Source organism: Dipodomys spectabilis, unplaced genomic scaffold (genome assembly GCF_019054845.1).
Source record: "Dipodomys spectabilis isolate Male_0828 unplaced genomic scaffold, ASM1905484v1 ptg000095l, whole genome shotgun sequence".
Taxonomy (NCBI): domain Eukaryota; kingdom Metazoa; phylum Chordata; class Mammalia; order Rodentia; family Heteromyidae; genus Dipodomys; species Dipodomys spectabilis.
The window spans coordinates 30810222-30831722 of record NW_024870772.1 but is presented as its reverse complement, the minus strand read 5'-3'; the positions used below and the strand labels follow the sequence as shown (position 1 = coordinate 30831722).

The window sequence follows — 21501 nt, the reverse complement described above, 5'->3', positions numbered from 1 at the left end:
AAAACAAGCTTCTAAGTGAAAATAATCTCACTGGTCTCCTTCAGCGAGGCTGAGCAGTTCCTAGTGGAAGGTGAAGTATTGCAACTGCCGAAGGCACCTGGTCTTCCACACAGCTCTGCGACTCTCCATCCTGAGACAAAGATGAACCTTTCCCCCGTTTCACTTTAGGAGGGATGTATCCACTGAGACGAGATGCCAAGCTCCGTTTTTCACGAGATCTTTTTACCTTTGAAAACAAGGAAAACAGACTGGAATGGAGAATCGAAGCGACTACTTCAAATTGCTATACACGCCAACAAAAAATATTCCTTTACAGAGACCCACATCTTTAACAGGGGCACACACACAGTAAAGAAGGTGGAAATAGTCCACAGAGATGGGTGGCATGTGGCTGTAAGCAGGGTTGGTGTTAAAGCAAACCATGACTGAGTAGTTTCCACTTACTTTCATTTTCTTCTTGTCAGGATCATGTACCACAGCATGCCTGATGAGACTTTGCTACAGTGAAGGAAAAAGAAAAACATGATTTTAAAAACTCAACACATGGTGTTTAACATAAAAATGCAATAAATTGTCAGCCTTCCTAATGTCGTGTATTCCACTAAATCAGAAATTTATCTTCAACCTCTGTGCTTTGGGGTTTTGACAGACTTTCCTAGGGACCTGTGTTACGAATTTATACCATCCAAACCACTTATAGGCTTAGTTCTTTCCTAAGAGGGGAGAAAGACTTTTCTATATGAACGATTCCAAGGTCAAGGGTACTTCTAACTGAATCTATGTAAACCAGTCCCTAAACACTGGTAGGGAATCTGCCCTGTTGATAGATGACAGTGCTGACTTCCTCAGCTTCCAGACATTTTCTAAGTCTGGGAGGTTCTGAGTGAGCCTAATTCTTTGTTTAGTTTTTATTATTATTTAAGGTCAGAGCCTGTAAGACACAAATTGCACAGGCCTCTTCTCATCCAACATTATACATCAAGTCCAGACCTACACAAAATCCCAGTCCAGAGTTCACTCACTCTGTGTTAATTACTCCTCTTCCCAGGCCCTAGGTGATGGGCTAAAAGGACACCCAAGTACCACAAGCTTTCTAATGCTCTCCTACTTAGGATTTTTGGGCCCCTCTCAGCACTTTTGACTTGACCAGGCCAGAGTGGACCAAGGAGCTACACTTCCAGTGAGCTCCCAGCAAATATTTCTGCCACTGAGCATGGCAACCATGGCAGTTTTGCAGACTTGAGGGAAGAAGTATCTCAGCCAAAGCAAGACTGCGTGTATGGCATCTGCTCCCCCTCATCAGTATACCTGAAGAGCCCATGTGGAAACAGGGCACTTACTTTCATTGCAAATGTTTTGCTACAGCCAGCATATTCACACACAAATGGGCGCTTCTCCTCATGGAAAGAGAGAATGTGGCTCTGGAGATTGAACACAGTCGTGTAGGTCCTACCACAGCCTTCTCTTGGACACCGATACACATCTCTTTCTGGGGCATGAGTTTTCATGTGTTGCTTAAGATGATCTTTGCGTTTAAATCTTCTCTGGCATACTTCACATGTTATTTCCTCTAGTGGAATAGTCAGACAAATTTAGTTACTTCCTTTGCTATTTCTGTAAGAAAAATGAGCACTGAATGCTTAAATAACACACTCTAAATTAGACATTGAGTAGCCTATCACTACACAAAAATCAGAAATCTAGGAAAAATAGCCCTGCTTCTTAATATAAGAGGGTTGTCTCCATTTTCATGAGTCCTTATATCACTCCTAAGCTTCTTAGCTGTTCGCTTGTCAAGGTGGTCTTGAAATATTACCAAGCGTCCTTCCCAGAGAATGCAGTGCCTCCCAAGACTTCCCTGGTACCACATGCCAGTAGTACCAGCCCTGAGACTGCTCATCCCTCAACAGCCTAAGGAGCCAGCACTTGTCACATGTTTAATATTTCACTATCAGTTTTATAGGAGCAAATATCTATATACTATGCCGTTCATGTCTGCCTTACCTTTATGGGTTTCTCTCACATGTTTTAGAAGTTCTGTCCATGTTTTGGCCACAAAAGAACATCCCTTTTGACATACGTAGCCTGTTTTAAAAAAAAAAGTCAGTGCACTGCCTATTCTCAGTGTAAACACTAACTATAAATAGGAAAGAACCTTATGCCTACATAACCTTTCTTCTCTCACAATAATAGTCTATTCTGTTAGATTGAAGAGATGAGGACAAAAGCCAAGATCCAGTGGTGCATACATACAATCCTAGCTACTCAGGGACTGAGACATAGAGAATTGAGCAGGGTAAAGCTACAGAAGAACAAACCAGAGAATAACTGGCCAGAATGGACACATGCATAACACCAGAATTGGGATAATCTGTCAATATAAACTGCCATGCTGTTTCAACCCCTAGGAACTAAAAAAGAATATAGCTGTTCTAAACACTTGTTCACTAATCTCACCAAAGGCTCCTGCATCTGCTATTTTGTCGCTGAAAAAAAATTCTAGGGTCTGGAATATTGAAGTACAGCTACTAGAAATCCCTCATAGAAACAGGTAATAGATAAAAGTGTTTTTTAATCTCATGGCTATGAAAACCTTATCAGCTAAGTACTCTTAATGGTAAAATAGGAAAAAGATAGCACAGGTAGGAAACAAAAGAAGATAAAAAGAATATAAGAAAGTAGAGGAGTGCCCGATAACTAGATGTTCTGAAATACAGAGCATGGGTAAGGCAATATGAGCAAACACAACAGTAAGCCTGAATAGCCAGAAGATAGTGGGAGGACACACAGTGGAGCCTTTTTGGGCAAAAGCAAAAGATCTGAACAAGCAGAATGGTGTCCTTGCCTATATATTCCCTACCTTCTTAGTATGACCAAAGTACGATCTAGAAAGCAGTCAACAAATCCATCATGCCCTACTGCAGTATTACCAGCATCGGCATATATAGGGCCTCTCTCTGTACATACCCTCGTGGACCTTCTCATGTCGTTTTAGCCTGCTGGGTGAGGCAAAGTGCTTCCCACATCCTTCCTGGAGACACCTGAGTAGCAACACTGAAGTATGAGCTGATCCATTTCAAGAGAGGGTAACAGTACTTTGTCCTACTTCTCTCACCCCAGGCTCCCCTCTCCCAGCAACCAAACCAGTCATACATAGATAAGATTAACATAAAGCCCTAATCACAGGTAAAATTCAGATACCTGCCCAGCCTTGGAGCAAAGCAAACTTTGAAAAAGGCCATAGTACTTTTGTTTATTTGACCAAATTAAACATTGTTGTCACTCTTGTATCTCTAAAAGTACAAAATGACTTGAAGAGGCTGTCTGATTTGGCATAAGTAAACACTTGAGTCACCCAGAGCTGTCTGTAGTGTGTCTAACAAAGCTGCCTAGGGGTTATGACAATAAGAAAACAAATAGGAAGAGGCAGGAGCTGTGGGTGAGCAATAAAAGCACAAGCTTGATCCCTAGCCCACCAAAATAACTATCAACAGAAGGCATGTGTCACTTGGGTGCTAATGCCACTGGCAATACTAGGATATGCCATTGACTCTAAGGACATTCTGAGTGCACTATATAGTTTGTTTGTTTTTTTTTGTCGGTCGTGGGGCTTGAACTCTGGGCTTGGGCGTTGTCCCTCAGCTCTTCAACTCAAGGCGAGCGCTCTACCACTTGAGCTACAGCGCCACTTCTAAGGACATTCTGATACTCAGCAGGACAAGGGCAGCCAGTGCAATCCAGAGGCAAAGCACCAGCAAACCTAGCCATTCAGGGAGCCACTAGCAGCAGGTGGTAAGCACCTTTCTGCAACCTGTGTAGCTCTATTCCACCATGTCCAGCCACCCTTGCATATCCTCAGGAAACCATAATGATCAGGAACTTGGACAGGGTCTACTAAAAGAGTTAGTTGACACCTTAGATTTCCCATCAAGCTCAACTACAACTGTAATAAGCTCAGCATTATTCTGAAAAACATTATTTTTTTAGAGAAATGACAACAAAATGTAACTTTGCAAATGTTCTGATACATAAATAGGCATACATAGGACACACAAACAGCCAGGCACCAGTGGCTCAAGCCTGTAATCCTAGAGACTCAGGAGGCTGAGATCTGAGGATCACGGTTTAAAGCCAGTCCAGGCAGGAAAGTCCATGAGACTATTATCTCCAGAAAACCAGAAGTGGCACTGTGGCTCAAGCAGTAGAGCCCTAGCCTTGAGCTGAAGAGCTAAGGGACAGCGCCCAGAAGTGTTGGTAAGGAAGCTGTATCAGGACACTGGCAACCCCCAACCTTTGCTTCTTGATCTGCATTCTAGAACTGCAGAGAATGCCAGCTTCAGGAAGCACCCACCTGAACAGGGGCTCGTTGGTATGCTGGCACTGATGGATTTTCAGCTGCTGGTGTTTCTTAAAGGCCTTCTCACAATCTTTGAAACTGCACTATTTAGAAAAGATTTGTTAGTCTTGACAAAAATAAAAGAATCTACAGTTCACAACAGTCTTCTTAAGACAAAAACCTTTTACTTTTTCCTTTTTATGCCAGCAATGGGGTTTGAATTTACGGTCTTGGTTCTTTCCCTTGGCTTTTTGCTTAAGGCTCTACCATTTGAGCTGCACCTCCATTTCTGGCTTTTTGCTAGTTATTTGGCAATAAGAGTCCCTCAGACCTTTCTGCCTGGGTTGGCTTCAAACCTAGAGCTTCAGGTCAAAAGTCTCTTGAGTGACTAGGATTACAGGTATGACCCGCCAGTACCTGGTTTGATAATTTTGGAAATTATGTAATTGCTACTCTTCACTACCTACTTACTACAAAATTCTACTTTATGTCAAGAACTTAAAGATAAATGACATTTGAAAAAGCAAAACTTTTTCAGTTGGGGTAATGACCTAATAGTACACTTTAATATGACAATGGTTGCTTGTAAATTAAAACCCTGCCAGGCACTGGTGGCTCATGCCTGTAATCCTAGCTACTCAAGAGGCTGAAATCTGTCCAGGCAGGAAAGTCCATGAGACTCTTATCTCCAATAAACCACCAGAAAACTAGAAGTGGTGCTGTGGCTCAAGTGGTAGAGCGCCAACCTTGAGCTGAAGAGCTGAGGGACAGCGCCCAGACCCAGAGTTCAAGTCCCATGACCCAAAGGGAAAAAAAAAAACAAAATCCCTGTGACTCTGTGATCAGCAAAGCCATTATTGCTACACTAAATTCAGATTTTTGGTTAATGAGAACTTTAGAAACATAGGAAGTATAAAAATCCTTAGAAGATTTAAGAATATAAAACCATACTTACTATATATTGTTTTTGCTGGTTTTCGTGTTTGCGTTCAACGTGTTTCTTCAAGTTGGATTTTGTGCTGAATCTTTGTTCACAGCCACTAGCTGTGCAACTGAATAAACCAAAAGATGAAAGTTTCAAGAAGGGTATACAAAAATATAAAAGGAATGTACAAGTTACGTCGAAAATGAACTTTACAACTTTGGTGGGGGGGGGAGGGGGAGAGGAGTGCTGGGTGGGGGGGTGGGTAGGTAGGGGAGGGGGAGGATGGGAAGGGATAGGCAGGGGAAACAAAGGAGGAGGCTACAATGCTTGGTAAGAAATGTACTCATTATCTTGCCCATGTAATTGCAACCCCTCTGTACAGTATTTTCACAATAAAAAAAATAAAAAAAGTATAAAAGGATAGTATAAAACAGTTTTTAATAAAAAGCTGAGGGAGCAGCTCAGTGGTACAGCATGTGTTTATTAATTTGTGTGAGGCCCTGGGTTCAATCCCCAACACACACACACACACACACACACACACACACACACACACACACACACACACACACACACACACACACACACACACACACACACACACCCCTAAAATAAATATGTAAAAAAGGGGGAAAAAGTCCAAAGTAAGCCATATCATGTAGACCTCTTAATAACACAACTGTCAAGTAAGAAGACATTTTTTTCATGCTCAACTTTTAGTATAAACACACTGCACCAGGTAAGGGAAAGTGAAAGACCCTAATCCCAAAGGTCCAAACCCTACTTGGGTTCCAATTATGCAGAAGTCTAAGTAGTCTGTTTAGAATCCAATAATCTCGATTTTGCATGAAATGTCATTATAAAGTGCTTTTCAAAAGTCTCCAGGAACCTGATTCAACTTGTCCTGAGAGGTAAACCATAAACCACCATGCCCTTCCATGTCCCCAAGTTATTCTAGTTCCAAGACGATGGCATCACCTTCAACAATCTAATACGCCTGAGTGAGGAAGCACACCTTCTTTTCCATGTGGTAGTCCCTATCATTGTTCACTAATAATGTTCAGCAATCCTACAGTGTATCCTTGAGGACCAGTGAGGGACCAGCAGTCTCAGTGATGGGAAGGTTCAGTGCCAAGCCTTTAGAAGCACATGGAACAGATGCTGTGGCAGAGACCACCAGATCCCCATTTGAGAGACAGAACACTCCCTGCTGGGCAGGTGGCCAATAAAAAGGATTTTCCAGCCTCGCATGTGATTCGCAGTGGTCCCATGGCTAAGCTCTGCCTATTGCTGCTCCACTCTCACTGCCTAAAAGAGGGGCAGGGGCACCCTTCTTGCCAGCTTCAAGGGCCAGGTCCAGCAGACAGCTTCAAAATGAGGCTGAAGCACCAGGATGAAGATAGTAGAGCCCGGGTAGAAGCATACAGCAAGCTGACCCTTAACACTTTGATTTCTGCATTTCAGATGTACAGGACTAAAAAGAGGGTCTTTCTTGTTTAAGTCTAATGTGCTGTTTCCAGTCTTTTTTTTTTTATTTGGGGGGGGGGGGCAATCATGGGACTTGAACTCTGGGCCTGGGCGCTGTCCCTCAGCTCTTCAGCTCAAGGCTAGTGTTCTACCACTTGAGCCACAGCACCACTTCTAGTTTTCTGAGTGTTTTGAGATAAAAGTTTCATGGCCTTTCCTACCTGGGCTGGCTTTGAACTTCGATCCTCAGATTTCAGCCTCCTGAGTAGCTAGGATTACAGGCATGAGCTACCACTCCCCACTTCCAGTCCTTCTTAACTTGAAATCAACACAAGCATCTAACTCAAAGTGAGTGTGAGGTGTGAGGCAGGAGGATGGGGACAAGAAGTGCTGATGGCAACCAAACAGCACATGTTGGGGCACAAAGGAGCCTGGCAAACTAGGGGAAGGATCTATGAGTTCAATGTGGTTGGACCACAGTTTCAGTCTGAGAGTCAAGCAAATGGGGCAACAGAAACAGAAAAGAGCCAAATCATACAAGCCACTATATGAACCTTAAAAACTACCACAGTTTAGCCAGGAGCCAGTGGTTCATGCCTGTAATTCTAGCTACTCAGAAGGCTGAGGTCTGAGGATCATGGTTCAAAGTTAACCCAAGCAGAAAAGTACACATGACTCTTATCTCCAAATAACCAACAAAAAGCCAGAAGGGGAGCTGTAGCTGAAGTAATAAGAGTGCCAGCCTGAGTGAAAAAGCTAAGAGACAGTGCCCATGCCCTGAGTTCAAGACTCAGTACTGGCACATACACCCACAAAAATAACCCACCACAGTTTGAAGCAAAGGCATCTATACATGGGAGATGACCAGAAACAATACTTCAGGCACTGGGTGAGGAATGAAGGACAGTGCCAGACAGCCAAGAAGGGCTTGAGGGATAATTATGTACCTGCAGTGACCAGGAGAAGGTTGAAGGACTTGCCTTACTTTTAAGTGGGTCAACAGACATTGATACCACCTACCAAGACAAGAATGAGGAAACAGAAGACCAAAGGAACGTGAGCACATTTTAGACAGAGAAATTCTGTCCACATGGAATTAGAGAAGTCCTAGAGAAAACCAAGTAGTGCTGGCCAGGGAGCCTGTGAATAGAGCTAAAGAGGAAGGGCTGGGATGGAGGGAGCTGGAAGAGATCAGATTGTTGCAACATCAATGATTGTCACCTATCTGTGCTGTCCTGTGCATCTGGACCCAGCCTTGTTTGCCTGTAAGATATAATACAGTACACAATCACTTCATTCAGAACACAAGCTACAGGAAAAGGAGCTGGTTAGATAGTGTTTCCTGTCAGCCCTGCCCTGGCCCAGCCAGTACTTCTGTAACCAAGATAGATGACAACACATTTAGATTGAAATAATTTGCTATAGAAAGAAAGAACAAGGGACTGGGAAGGTGACTCAGTGGTAGAGTGCTTGCCTTGCATTCATAAGGCCCTAGGTTCGATTCCTCAGCACCACATAAGCAGAAAAGGCCAGAAGTGGTGCTGTGGCTCAAGTGATAAGAGTGTAGCCTTGAGATAAAGGGCTGAGGGACAGCACCCAGGTGCCCAGGCCCAGAGTTCAGGCCCCACAACCAACCAAAAGAAAAAGAAAGAAGAGCAAATACGATATGGTTTCTTCCTGCACCATCCCTGATCTTTTACACATAAAGGTGGCCTTCCATAGAAGGCACTTGTGCATACTGGGTTTTTTTAATATGTCCTGATTTTTTTTTCATGTCTTCGTAGAGATCATCTGCATTCATTTTTCTAGCTGTATAGCATTCAGTTGTCAGTGCACTTTAACCTGTTCTTAATGAGAATTTGGGCTAAGTCTAATAACAGTGTTTTTACCCCTTATGTATCTTTACTTGATAGTTGGGAGTTCTGAAAGTGAAATCACCTCCCAGCACTACTTGGCAATGCTTTGCTGGTTTAGGCAGACATTTCAGATTAAATTTCTCTTGGAGTCACTGATTTTGATTGTGTACTGTGCACATGAACATACTCTGAGACAGCCACTTCCACCTCTTTGCTCCATTCCTACTGGCTAGTGTACTGCAAAGATGGGCCTAGCTGACTCCTCTGCCACTGAGGTAGATCTCCTGTGGCAAATGACAATGAAGTCTGTCTTGTCCCAGGAACACACCTCCTTCCAACTGTTTGGACCTTTTGAGACAGCATTCACTATTACTATTCACATTCACTATCAACTTCAAACCCAAAGAAATCCTACTCAAGGCACCAGGAAACCTTCCTGCCCAAAGTGCTATCTCATACAAACTGACATTAAATCTTCATATGTGGAATATTTGCCATGCAGCTATTTCCTTTTAGAGTCTCCTTTGTATGACTCTGGGCAGCTCTCAAGAGTTGTTTGTTCAGTGAAAACATTTTATTAATCATTCCCAGAGTGTGGTAGGCAGGCCAGGCGCATCTCCAACACCTGGGAACTATTAGAAATGCCAATCGTCAGACCTCATCCCATACCTACCGAATCAAAGTTAAGGCAAGTTCCAAGGGTCTGCCTGTTGTAGTGCTAGAGTTCAAACCAAGGCTTCACTCATGCCAAGTTTCTGTTCTACTACTGAACTGCAATCCCAGCCCTCAAGCTCTCTGGATGACTCTGATGCACACTAAATTTAAAATCTACTGCTTTACAACAGCAAATAGGAAAACAGTGTAGCTACCCTTTCAGAAATAATTTCACTTTTTTTCTTCTTCTTTTTTTCTGCTGGTTGTGGGGCCTGAACTCTGGGCCTGGGTACTGTCCCTCAGCTCTTCAGCTCAAGGCTAGCATTCTACCATTTGAGTCACAGTGCCACTTCCAGCCTTTTCTGCTTATGTGGTACTGAGACATTGAACCCAGGGCCTCATGGATGCAAGGCAAGTACTCTACCACTGAGACACCTTCCCAGTCCAATAATTTTACTCTTAGAGTAAACTTAAAATATGTACAGCAGTGGTGCAAAGACTCAACTCTCAAAAACAGAATAGTTGTTAATCAACTTCTGAAAGTTCTTGTTCACACTCATATTGCTTATAAACACCCTGACAACACTGAAACAGGAATTGTCCAGGGTACTGTTTTCTGTCTAATGTGTTTCAAAACTGTGTTTCTTTTTCAAGTTTGATTTTTTTATATACTATGTATGTATTTTTTTTTAATTTTATTTTTTGTGGTTTGAAACAAGATCTCTCTCTATAGATAGCCCAGGGTAGCTTCAAACTTTAAAGATTCTCCTGCCTCAGCCTCCTAAGTAGTGGGATTTCAGGTATGTACCTCCTCAACTAACTTTTCCTATCCTATGAATTTTAAAGGGAGAGAGACTATTAAATGCCAGAGAACTTCACATCAACTCATTCCTAAATTTATTACACAAATGACCCACAAACTCTTTTCTGTCTTCCACAAAAACCTGTTCTCAAGCCCATGGCTCATGCGTGGAATCCTAGCTACTCCAAAAGGCTGGGATCATGAAGATAGCCATTCAAAGCCAGTCTAGGCAGAAAAGTTCATGACACTTTCTAAAAAAAATTGTTATTATACAGGCAATATATAGAGGGGTTACAGTTACATAAGTCCATGAGACCCAATTAACCACCAAAAAGCCAGAAGTAGAGCTGTGGCTCAAGTGGAGGATCACCAGTCTCGAGCAGAAAACTAAGGGACAGTGCCCAGGCCCTGAGTTCAAGCCCCAGTACTGGCAAAACCACCAAATCAGCAGCTGAGTTAGTCTCTACTTACACGAACAGCTTTTCTCCAGTGTGGATCAGGATGTGGCGATTCAGGTGGTAGTCTCTGATGAAGGCCTTGCCACAACCCTCATAGTCACAAACAAATGGCCTCTAGCAGAAAGAAAAGAAACCCGTTGAAATATCGAAAAGCCCACCCTAACTAATAGGCAATGTCATAGACTTTCTCTCTCTGTCTCTCTGTCTCTGTCTCTCTGTCTCTGTCTCTGTCTCTGTCTCTGTCTCTCTCTCTCTCTCGACAGTTTCCATTCCCAAAGTATGTTAAGTACCCACTATACCCAGGCTACACCCAGACAGGACATTACAAGAAGTTATATAACATAAATGCCACAGCTTCTCACAAAGCACTGCAGCGATTTTGTTGCATGGATAATATAAAAAATAAGCAAGTAGCCTTCCCAGAAGCAGTGCAACCTTGCTAACCTGCTCCTACCTTAGACAGGATCACTACAGTATGAGTGTGCCTATCTGCACGTGTGCACGTCACAGCATTAAAGAAAGCCTAGGACAGAAGAAGGAGTGATCCTGTCTCAAAATGTATCACATTGTGGAACAGTTCACAAGTGTCAGAGCAAAGCAAACAGCTTACAACCCTAACTGCTTCCTTCCTCAAGTGGTTTGAGGGAGGTTCCATTCTGAATCTATAGGTAAAGCCAAAATACCCCCAAATAGCTAGTTAGGTGTATCTATAACCACAGAAAACATTATGTCATCACATACAGAAAGTATCAAGAACTCCATCAGAGCACTAGGAGCAAAGCCAGTGGACATGAAGTCACCAAGGACTGCATCACAAGAGCCATAAAACTTTGCTCAGCACCACTCATGAAAGCAGGCTCAATATCTATCTGTCAGATTAACATCTCTGCGAGCTGTGACAACAAAGAAGACTCCAGGTTTTCCAAGTCAATATCCAATATGCCAGTGTCAATATCCAAAATACAGTATTCAGTTCCGAAAGGGAAGATGACAGCTGGGCACAGATGGCTTACATCTGCAATCGTAGCTACTCAGTAGGCTGAGATTTGAGGATCCTGATTCAAAGCCACACCGAGCAGAAAAATCCAAAACTTATCTCCAATTAACCAGCAAAAAGCAGGAGGTAGAGGGGTGGCTCGAGTGGTACAATGCCAGCCGTGAGCTAAAAAAGCCAAGTATGTTTGCAAGGCCCCCAGCTCAAGATCCAGTATCCCTCCCCAACATATGTACAAAAGAAAGATGAGTTCTAATTTGGACTGGTAACAAACCTTGTCATTTGGGCACAGAATGGGCAAGAGGCAGACCAAGGGATACAGCATACAAGATGTTAGGAGCTAAAGCAGTGACTGAGTGAGACTGCTGAAGAAGCAAATGGGAAGGGAGGGGATACGCAGAGGGCAGAAGAGGAGTCAAGGAAAGAAGAGGAAGAGCAAAAAGCAAGAGAAGAGGGTCTAATGAAGAGGTGGGTGGTCGTCATTCAAATATTAGGAAGGGTGAGGATGGGAACTCAACATACATAAGGGAAGTGTTCCATAAGTTAGGATATATGCAAAAGGCAAAGGCCTGGATGCAGGTTCAGATGCAGCCTGCCTTGGCTGAAGCAGAACCAACATGGACCCTGAAGAGGACTGGAAAATGGGGCAGATTCCTGGGCCAATTTGAGTCTTATTTTCCTCACCTTCAACAAACTGCGGCAACATATCACCTTATCTACATTCCCAAGACCCCCACTGCTTTCAGAACAAAATTCAAATTCAAATCCCACTGGTCTTTCGGACCTCACCTCGTCCCGTCCCTCACTAATCATACCAACCCGCCTTCCACCTCCAGGTCCCCAGGCTCCCCGCACGTTCCAGCTGCTAAAAATCAAACGTTCGCAGGGCTAGATTCCTTCCCACTGAGCTCACACATTCCCACCTAGTCCCCGGCCGGCCGGACCCGCTAAAAACAAAAACAGGTCCAAGGCGTTTCGTTCACAACTCCCCAGGTGGTACTGAGTTATACGAAAATGAATGCACAAGTTCCGCCATCTCCAGGGCCAGCTGCAGAAGGCGGATGCTTAGGATGAGTTCCTGGCGCTGACGGATTTTCAGATAATCAGAAGGTGTCTGGCCAGACTAAAGAGTTAAAAATCAGGGCGCGGGGGAGGAAGGGTTGCTTGGGAAGCCTGGAGCCCTTGCAAAAGATTGCAGTCCCCAAACGACATTCATGCCAACTTCGTTATCTGGGATGCTAAGGCCGAGCACGTCGGGCAAGACCAGGCCGCCACGCCCGACCGCCCAGGGCCCGGGCCGGGGCCCAGCCTCCGCCCCGCCCCGCCCCTCTCCCCGGCGCCACGCCCCCTCCCCGGCGCCACGCCCCCCTCCCGGCCTCCGTACCTCCCCGGTGTGCTTGCACAGGTGCGCGTCTAACTTCCAGGCCTTGTTGTAGTTGGCGCTGCAGTCCGGGAAGGAGCAGATGAATCTTCTAGAGAACGCGGGAGGCGGAGGCGGGGGCGGGGCGGGGCTCTCGACCACAGGAACGAACGCCTCGGCGATGGTCAGGGACGACACCGCCGCGGCCACCGACGCCGGTGGCTCCAGGGCGCCTGGGATTCTCCCTACCCTGCTGGGCGCGTGCGGACGACCCACGTGCCGCACCCTCCGTGGGACTCGGCGCACTTCCGGGAAGGCGGGCCCCGCCCCTACGCCGCGGCCCGCGCATGCTCAGAGATGGTGCTGGGTCGCGCTTGCGCCGGGAGGCTGGATGGCAGCCTGAGCCCGTCTCGCCTGTGGCAGAGGATTCAAATTGTGATAAAGTTTGGGAAACTCTTGCTGTTGAAGGTGATGTGTGGTTCATCTGCATCAATAGACATAGGAATCACAACCCTCCTTGGATCAGCTCTCCAGGTGATTCGGTGCATATTACATCTGGTTAGGCACTAATGAGAAACTTAAAGGAGCATGGATAATGTGTGTTTGAGGATTGCAGGTTAAAAGGACAGCTTGGACGACAGTGCTGTGATCGAGTGAGCTATTTTTCACAAGTTACCAGTTCTCTGCACATAAGTACAGTTTAGAAACAAACCAGGACTTAATCCTGAAGTGGAATTCTCACTTCATGCTGACTCCTTAGCTTCAGTCTCCTCATCTTGAAAATGATCATATGGTCTGGGAGATCTCATAAGAACGAGGCTGAGAGAGGGTGTCTTGTGCTGTGAGTCTGTTCCTTTCCTTATTTACTGGTCCAGCTTCTGCACCAATTTTCGGCTCTACTTGTTAATGAATAGGTAGTTTGTTAAATAGGTAGATTGGCCAAGTCCCTTGGGGAAAAAAAAAAGCCCCAAGGGCTGGGAAGGTGGCTCAGTGGTAGAGCGCTTGCCTTGCATGCATGAGGCCCTGGGTTCGATTCCTCAGTACCACATAAGCAAAAAGAAAAAAAAAAGCCGGAAGTAGGGCTGTGGCTCAAGTGGTAGAGCACTAGCCTTGAGCTGAAGAGCTGAGGGACAGCGCCCAGGCCCAGAGTTCAGGCCCCACGACCGGACCCAAAAACACAAACAAACAAAAAAAGCCCCAAACCCTCACAATAGAAAAGCACAACCTAACAGACACAATTGAATATGTGCTTAAAAAAAAAATCCCAGTCGGGCGCTGGTGGCTCATCATGCCTGTAATCCTAGCTACTCAGAAGGCTGAGATCTGAGGATTGCAGTTTAAAGTCAGACCCGGCAGAAAAGTCTGTGACACTCTTATCTCCAATTAATGACAGAAAACTGGAAGTGGCTCTGTGGCTTAAGTGGTAGAGTGCTCCCCTTGAGCTGAAGAGGTTATCAAGTACTAGTGCATTTTAGATCTAGCTTCCACATATAAGAGACATGTGCCATTTGTCTCTCTGAGCTTGGCTTATCTCACTTATTTGTTCTAGGTCTATCCATTTCCCTGTAAATGACATAATATTCTTTCTAACAGATGAGTAAAATTCCATTGTACATATGTACCACATTTTCTTGATCCAACTCATTTGCTATAGGGCATCTGGGCCATTTCCATAACTTGGCTATTGTGACTAATGCAGCAATGAACTTGGGTGTGTAAGTATCACACCATAATACTTGTAATACTCTAGATAGATGACCAAGAGTGCTATAGCTGGTTCATAGAGTAGTTCTATATTTAGGGTTTTGTTGTTGCCGTTGTTTGGTTTTTTGTTTTTTTTGGTCGGTCATGGGGCTTGAACTTGGGGCTTAGGTGCTGCCCTTGAGCTCTTTTTACTCATGGCTAGTATTCTACCACTTTGAACACTTTGGATTTTCTGGTGGTTAATTGGAGATAAGAGTCTCACAGACTTTCCTACCCAGGCAGGCTTTGAACTAACATCCTCAGATCTCAGCCTCCAGAGTAGCTAGGAGTACAGGTGTGAGCCACCAGTGCCTTGCCTATGATTAGTTTTTTGAGGAACCCCTAAACCATTTTCCAAAGTGGTTATACTAATTTACACTTCCACCAACAGTATAATAGGGTTCTTTTTTCCCTTCACCTCCCTGCCAGCATTTATTATTGTTTGAATTCTCAATGCTGCTCAATTTTACTGGGGTGAGATGGAATCTCAATACTACTTTAATCTATATTTCCTATATGGCTAGGGATGTTAAGAATGTCCTTATGTGTTTATTGACCATTCTTACTACTTTTTCTGAGACGTCTCTAGCTCCTTTGCCCATTTATTGATTAGGTTATTTGGGGAGGGGGGAGGGGGAGAGACCCTTCTGGCTTTTTTTTTTATGTTTAATTGGAACTAGGCATCACCTGGACTTCCCTGCCTGGGCTGTCTTTGAACTGCAGTCCTCAGCTTTCAGCCTCCTGAGTAGTTAGAATTACAGGTATGATCCATCCACACCTGAATTGCACTCATTTTTTTGTGTCCAAATAGACATGTTAAAATCTCTCTCTAAGATTTTCAGGTTTTGGGGTTTTTTTGCTGGTCTTAGGGCTTGAACTCAAGGCCTTGTACTATTCCTAAGCTTTTTTTTTTTTTTTGGGGGGTCCGGTCGTGGGGCCTGAACTCTGGGCTTGGTGCTGTCCCCCAGCTCTTCAGCTCAAGGTTAGCACTCTACCATTTGAGCCACAGCGCCACTTCCGGCTTTTTTCTTTCTGCTTATGTGGTGCTGAGGAATCGAACCCAGGGCCTCAGGCATGCAAGGCAAGCGCTCTACCACTGAGCCACCTTCCCAGCCCTATTCCTAAGCTTTTTTGCTAAGGCTGGCACTCTACCAGTTGAACCACAGCTCCACTTCTGGCTTTTAGGTGTTCAATTGGAGATAAGAGTCTCATGGAATTTCCTGCCCAGGCTGGCTTTGAACCCCAAACCCTCAGATCTCAGCTAAGATTATAGGCATGAGCCACCAGTACCCAGCTATCTCTAAGCTTTTATACAAACAAAAACTAACAAAACTCTTTAATTCCTTGTGATCCCCCGTTTATTGTCAAAATACATCCCCTCACAGCCATGTTACCTGAAAAAATTAGTCTGTGCCTTTTCATACTTTTGTCTATGTCATAGAGGGTTTTAGTACATACCAAAATAGAACTGGGAGAAAAGGAACTCCTTTGGATGTTCCATTTAGCTGCAACAGCCATCTTTAAAAAAAAATTTTTTTTTTTGAGATCATCTATCTAACTGCTTCCATTCCCACACATCCTTAAACACAGAGTATCCAAAGCAGTACTATTCCTCCACAGTTTTCTGGGCTCCATGAGTGATTTGCCATCTGCCCAGCTGACTGACATGGCTTCCTTCCTCTCACCATTGCACTTACTAAGTTCTCTATCACAGTCACTGTAGCTTTCCCATTGTCAGTCACACCCAAGGAAGACCGTGATCTCATAGTCCTTGGTGGCCACGTATTCCATCGGAAAAAGAGGTGTTCAGGCGGGCACTGGTGTCTCATGCCTATTATCCTAACTAATCAGGAGGCTGAGATCTGAGGATCAGGGTTCAAAGCCAGCCTGGGCAGGAAAGTCTGTGAGATTCTTATCTACAATAAACTGCTCAGAAAAAGCTAGAAATGGCTCTGTGGCTCAAGTGCTAAAGCACTAGCCTTGAGCAAAAGAAGCTCAGGGGCAGCACCAGCTCCAGGACAGGCAAAAAAAAAAAAAAAAAAGAGGTGTTCAGGGAGATCAAATTCACATATCCCCATCCATGTGAAAAAGAAGTGTACCTTTTCAGGGCCTATTCTTACCCCAAACTACTCCCAATGTCCCTAGTTCTCCCATTATTCCATCAAACCTTATACCTTTTAATATGATCTGAAATCTATGATTTTATAACAAGTATCTTTATTGAAAACAAGGTTAACTTCCCCTCTCATTATCTCCCACACCCAATAAATTAAAGAATTTTGCTTTAGAAAGAAGTTGACTTAAATAGAAAATCAATCTCTTCCAGTTTTAGCATTCTGTGGAAGATAGGAAATATGGATATTTTGTGTGTGTAGGTGTGTGTGCTGGTACTAGGGCTTGAACTCAGGGCTTGGGCTCTGTCTCTTAGCTTTTATCACTCAGAGCTAGTGCTCTACCACTTGGACCATACCTACACCTCCAGCTTTTTGGTGGTTAACTGGAGATCTGAACTTGCCTGATTGGTCTGGTTTTGAACCATAATCCTCAGATCTCAGCCTCCTGAAATTAATCCTCAGATAGGATTAGATTATAAGCATGTGTTACTAGCACCTGGCAGCAAGACCTTTTTTGAGGTAGAGCTGGAGATAAGTACCATTCTTCTAGCTCTAACATTCTATGACTCTATATTTTTAAAAATGAAGAAGGAAAGATAGGGAGGAAGGAAGGAAAAGAAAAGGAAGGAACGAATGAAGAAAGGGAGGAAGGAAGGAAAAGAAAGAAAAAAGGAAGGAAAGAATGAATAAAGGAAGGAAGGAAGGAAGAAAGGAAGGAAAGAAGGAAGGAAGGAATGGTAATATTTTGCACTAGAGTTTGATGGGACAAATAATGGTTCTAAAGAACAAGAGGGCATTTAGTAGCACTGGAAGGGAGAGTCCTAAAGTAGGAACAGACACTACAAGCCATTATCATCAGGCTGGTCTTGAGAGGGAACTAGAAAGAAGGAAGCAGGTAGAAGACATTTGAGAGCTCTGGTAAAATGGCATTCAGTCTTTTTGTTGTTGGTGGTAGTGGTTGTGGGGCTTGACCTCTGGCCCTGCACGCTGTCCCTGAGCTCTTCAGCTCAAGACAAGTGCTCTACCACTTTCCAGATTTTTGCTAGCTAATTGGAAATAAGAGTCTCACAGACTTTCCTGTCTGGGCTGGCTTTGAACTGCAGTCCTCAGATATCAGCCTCCTGAGGATTACTGGCATGAGCCACATGGACTTTGGAATTGGGCAGACCTAACTTTGGATCCTTGCTCAATAGTTCACTGTTTGACCTTGAGTAAGTTATCTCATGTCTGAAGTTCATGTTTTCTGTACAATGGAGATAGCAATGTCCATGTCACATGGCTGTTGTAAGAATTACAGAAGATAATGTGATGTTCCTAATGCAGGACGAAGCACATAGTAATTAATTTTTAAAAACCTATTTTAAAAAATTAGATTAGAGAAGGATAGACTTCCATCTCGCTAGGTTAAGTCTCCTTTTGCCTTCCTTGAAATTTCTCCTTGGCTTCCACACTTTAATGAAACACATTACTGGATTGGAGACATCTACAATGCAAAGTGTTGAGATGTGCTTCTGGCCAATGGCCAACTAGGAACTGAGGTACTCAGTCAGCAGCCCTGGAGGAACTGTATCCAACCAACAACCACGTGAGCTCTGAACAGATCTTGCCCCACTCAGATCTTCAGATGAGACACTAACTCTAACTCAATTTTTCATTGAGGCTTGGAAAAACTGGAGCAGAGAAACGAATTAAGCTGTGTCATAGAGACTATAAGCTCTGTTTAGTGGTCTGCACCTGTTATCCAGCACTCAGAAAGCTCAAATAAGATCAAAAGTTTGAGGCAAGTTAGGCACCAGTGGCTCACACCTGTAATCCTAGATACTCAAAGGTTGAGATCTGTGGATCAGAGTTCCAAGCCAGCCCAGGCAAGAAAGCCTGTGAGATTCTCATTTCCAATTAGCTAGCAAAAATCTGGACATGAAGCTATGGTTCAAGTGATAGAACTCCAGCCTTGAGCAAAAAAGCTGAGGGACAGTGCCGGGCCCTGAGTTCAAGCACGTATACACACACTCAAAAAGAGTCTGAGGCCAGCCTGGGCTACATAGTGAGACCCAATATCAAAAAGAAAAAAAGGGAAAGAAACTGAGATAATATGTTTGTGCTGGTTTAAGTCATTAGGTTTGGGAGAGATTAGTTATACAGCAACACTAATCTATAGAGTCAAAGATGTTTTTAACTCCAGAGAATAACTCAGGACCTAATGGTTCTGAACTCATATGAAGAAGAGAGTATTTAACAGAGCTTCTGGTAGGAAGTATAACTGACACAGTGCCTGTCCATTTTACATTTCTTTCTAACCAAAAGTTAAATGCATAATATAATAGGAGTAAATTTTAATGATGATAGCTAGATCATCAATGTGAATTCTTCTGGAAATCTTCAGTGTGTTACCATGTTTATTTGTTTGTCCTGGCATCTAGACTTGAACTCAGGGCCTGGGCACTGAACTATTTCTCTCAAGGCTGGTGCTCTATCACTTGAGCCACACCTCTACTTCTGGCTTTTGGGTGGTCAATTGGTCATAAGAGTCTCAAATACTTTCCTGACCAGGCTGGCTTCAAACCATGATCTTCAAATCTCAGCCTCCTGAGTAGCTAGGATTGCAGATGTACCCACTGGCATCCAGCTTTTTGCTCAGTTCTGGAAATTAAATCTGGAGCCTCATTTCTAAAAATACTCATTTCTAAAAATAACTCAAAGAAGCAGAACCACATGCTCTTTCTTCTTTTAGGAGCCATATGCAGTGGTTGAAAACCCTTTGTATTGGCCCTAATTGCCACTAAATACTTGAATGTGACTGGGCATCTCTTTCCAACCTACATCGCCTCATCTACAGAATAGAGGAGACCTGATGCTACACTATATTCCTGACATGGCAGTAAGGAATATCTCACGATGTCTTGGCAAACTAACCTCCATTTCTCTCAGTGTCCTCCCTGGTTCCTACCTTACTGGATTAATCAGCGTTAATGATTAATCAACAAAACACATGCAAAGCACAAAACAAAACATGGGTCTAAGGGGATGGCTTCGTAAGTGTGAGCTCTTGTCGCCATCATCACTTATCTACATGATCACCTTTGCAAATCATAGAATGTTATATGTTTATAAGCTATACTGACTATGGCTTCTTAACCATTAGGACTGATAAAAGCTGATTGAACTGCCAAGCACTGGTGGCTCATGCCTAAGATCCTCAGGCTATTATCTGATGATCAAGGTTCAAAGCCATACCAGATAGGAAAATCTGTGAGACTTTTACCTCCAATTAACCACCAAAACGCTGGAAATGGAGCTGTGGCTCAAGCAGCAGAGTACCAGCTTTAAGTGAAAAAGCTAAAGGACAATTCCGAGTTCAAGCCCTAGTACTAGAACAACAACAAAAGCAAATGACAGAATGACTATGTAGTATTAAGTTGTCCAAAGTGAGCTGGGAGTCAGTGGTTCAAAATAGTTCCCCTCATTTTGCCTCTGGACTGGAAAGAACAATTCTCCTTGCTCTACCATGTTCTCAACAAGTTTCTATTCTCTCCAAAGTCCTGAAGAATCTGATGGTTTAATCACCTAGATAGAACACAATCCCCAAGCTGTCACTTGCTCTGTCCTTGTTCCTGGCTGTCCTTGGTCAGAAGCTTTCTTGTCCTGTCTTTGAATGGCCCTATCATGTCTTTAAGTTGTCTGCTAATCTGGAATCTTGTAGTGGACAGTGTTTTCAGATTCTGTTTTGTCTTCTTGGTTATCAGTTCATCACACGATTCCTGCCTGGCCTCTCTAATTAGCCCTCTCTTCCTTGGTCAGCTCATCATCTTTTCCTGCAGCTGTAATTGTGCCACCAGGGTACTGCCACTGGCCAGTGCTTAATCACTCTCATCCACTTCAAATCCATTTTAGTCCTCTGAAGCCAGATTCTGTCTTGTGAGCGAGGCCTAATTACTCTCTGATTATCCACAGGGTCAGACGCTTGAATGTGCAGTTTTCATCCACAGCACATGCAAGATTCTTATGTTTTCTAATTTTCCCCCATAGAGCCACCAGAAATTCTCCTGTGTAGGTGAGCAGATTCCTAAATTTAGAGAAAGCTGGCCTCATTTTGAGATAGCATATTGGCTCACTTTTTAGGATAGAATCCATCTATCCCTTCACTGGTGCTGCCACCATTGTGTGTGTGTGTGTGTGTGTGTGTGTGTGTGTGCCAGTAGTAGGACTTGAAACCAAGGCCTAGGTACTGTCCCTTAGCATTTTGCTCAAGGCCAACACTCTACTTGAACCACAGATCCACTTCTGGCTTTTTCCTGGTTAATTGGAAATAAGAGTCACAGTGAGTTTCCTTTCAGACCCTAACTCAAAGAATCTTTTGTTGGTGATTGTATTTATGAAAAAAGTACTGGTTGAGTGTTATGGCTCATACCTGTAATCCAAGCTACGTGGGAGGTGGTAGGTAAAAGAAGACTGAAGTTCAAGGTTGGCCCAGGCAAAAAGTGTAAGACTCTAATCTGAAAAATAACCTAAAAGTAAAAAGAGCTTGGAGCATGTGGCTCAAATGCTAAAGTACTTACCTAGCAAACATGAGGTTATGAGTTCAAACCCTAGTACCACCATCAAACACAAAATGAAACAGAAAATTACTAAAATGCTCTTTGAGTATTGCAATTATAGTAAAGTTGACTTTACTCAAGCACTGTGGTTATTACTCAAAGAAACGATGTGAAGAGGTGGCACCTCCACACACACAAAACACCTAGGGTACCCACAACACCTAGGGTGTCTGGTTGCTGGTGGCTCACACCAGTAA

The 21501-nt window shown here is 43.8% G+C and overlaps 1 protein-coding gene across 1 annotated transcript in view; it reads right to left on the bottom strand.

The window, feature by feature from the left end:
- Positions 1 to 21501, bottom strand: part of Gtf3a (general transcription factor IIIA) — a 116780-nt gene continuing 95279 nt past the window's right edge. The window contains exons 4-12 of the mRNA XM_042685511.1: positions 12877 to 13181; positions 10512 to 10612; positions 5292 to 5388; positions 4352 to 4440; positions 2968 to 3041; positions 2005 to 2085; positions 1341 to 1570; positions 445 to 498; positions 1 to 226 (exon numbers count right to left, since the gene is read on the bottom strand). Of these exons, the coding sequence (XP_042541445.1) occupies positions 41 to 226; positions 445 to 498; positions 1341 to 1570; positions 2005 to 2085; positions 2968 to 3041; positions 4352 to 4440; positions 5292 to 5388; positions 10512 to 10612; positions 12877 to 13181 (1217 nt within the window). The 3' untranslated portion in view covers positions 1 to 40. The remainder of the gene's footprint in view (positions 227 to 444; positions 499 to 1340; positions 1571 to 2004; positions 2086 to 2967; positions 3042 to 4351; positions 4441 to 5291; positions 5389 to 10511; positions 10613 to 12876; positions 13182 to 21501) is intronic.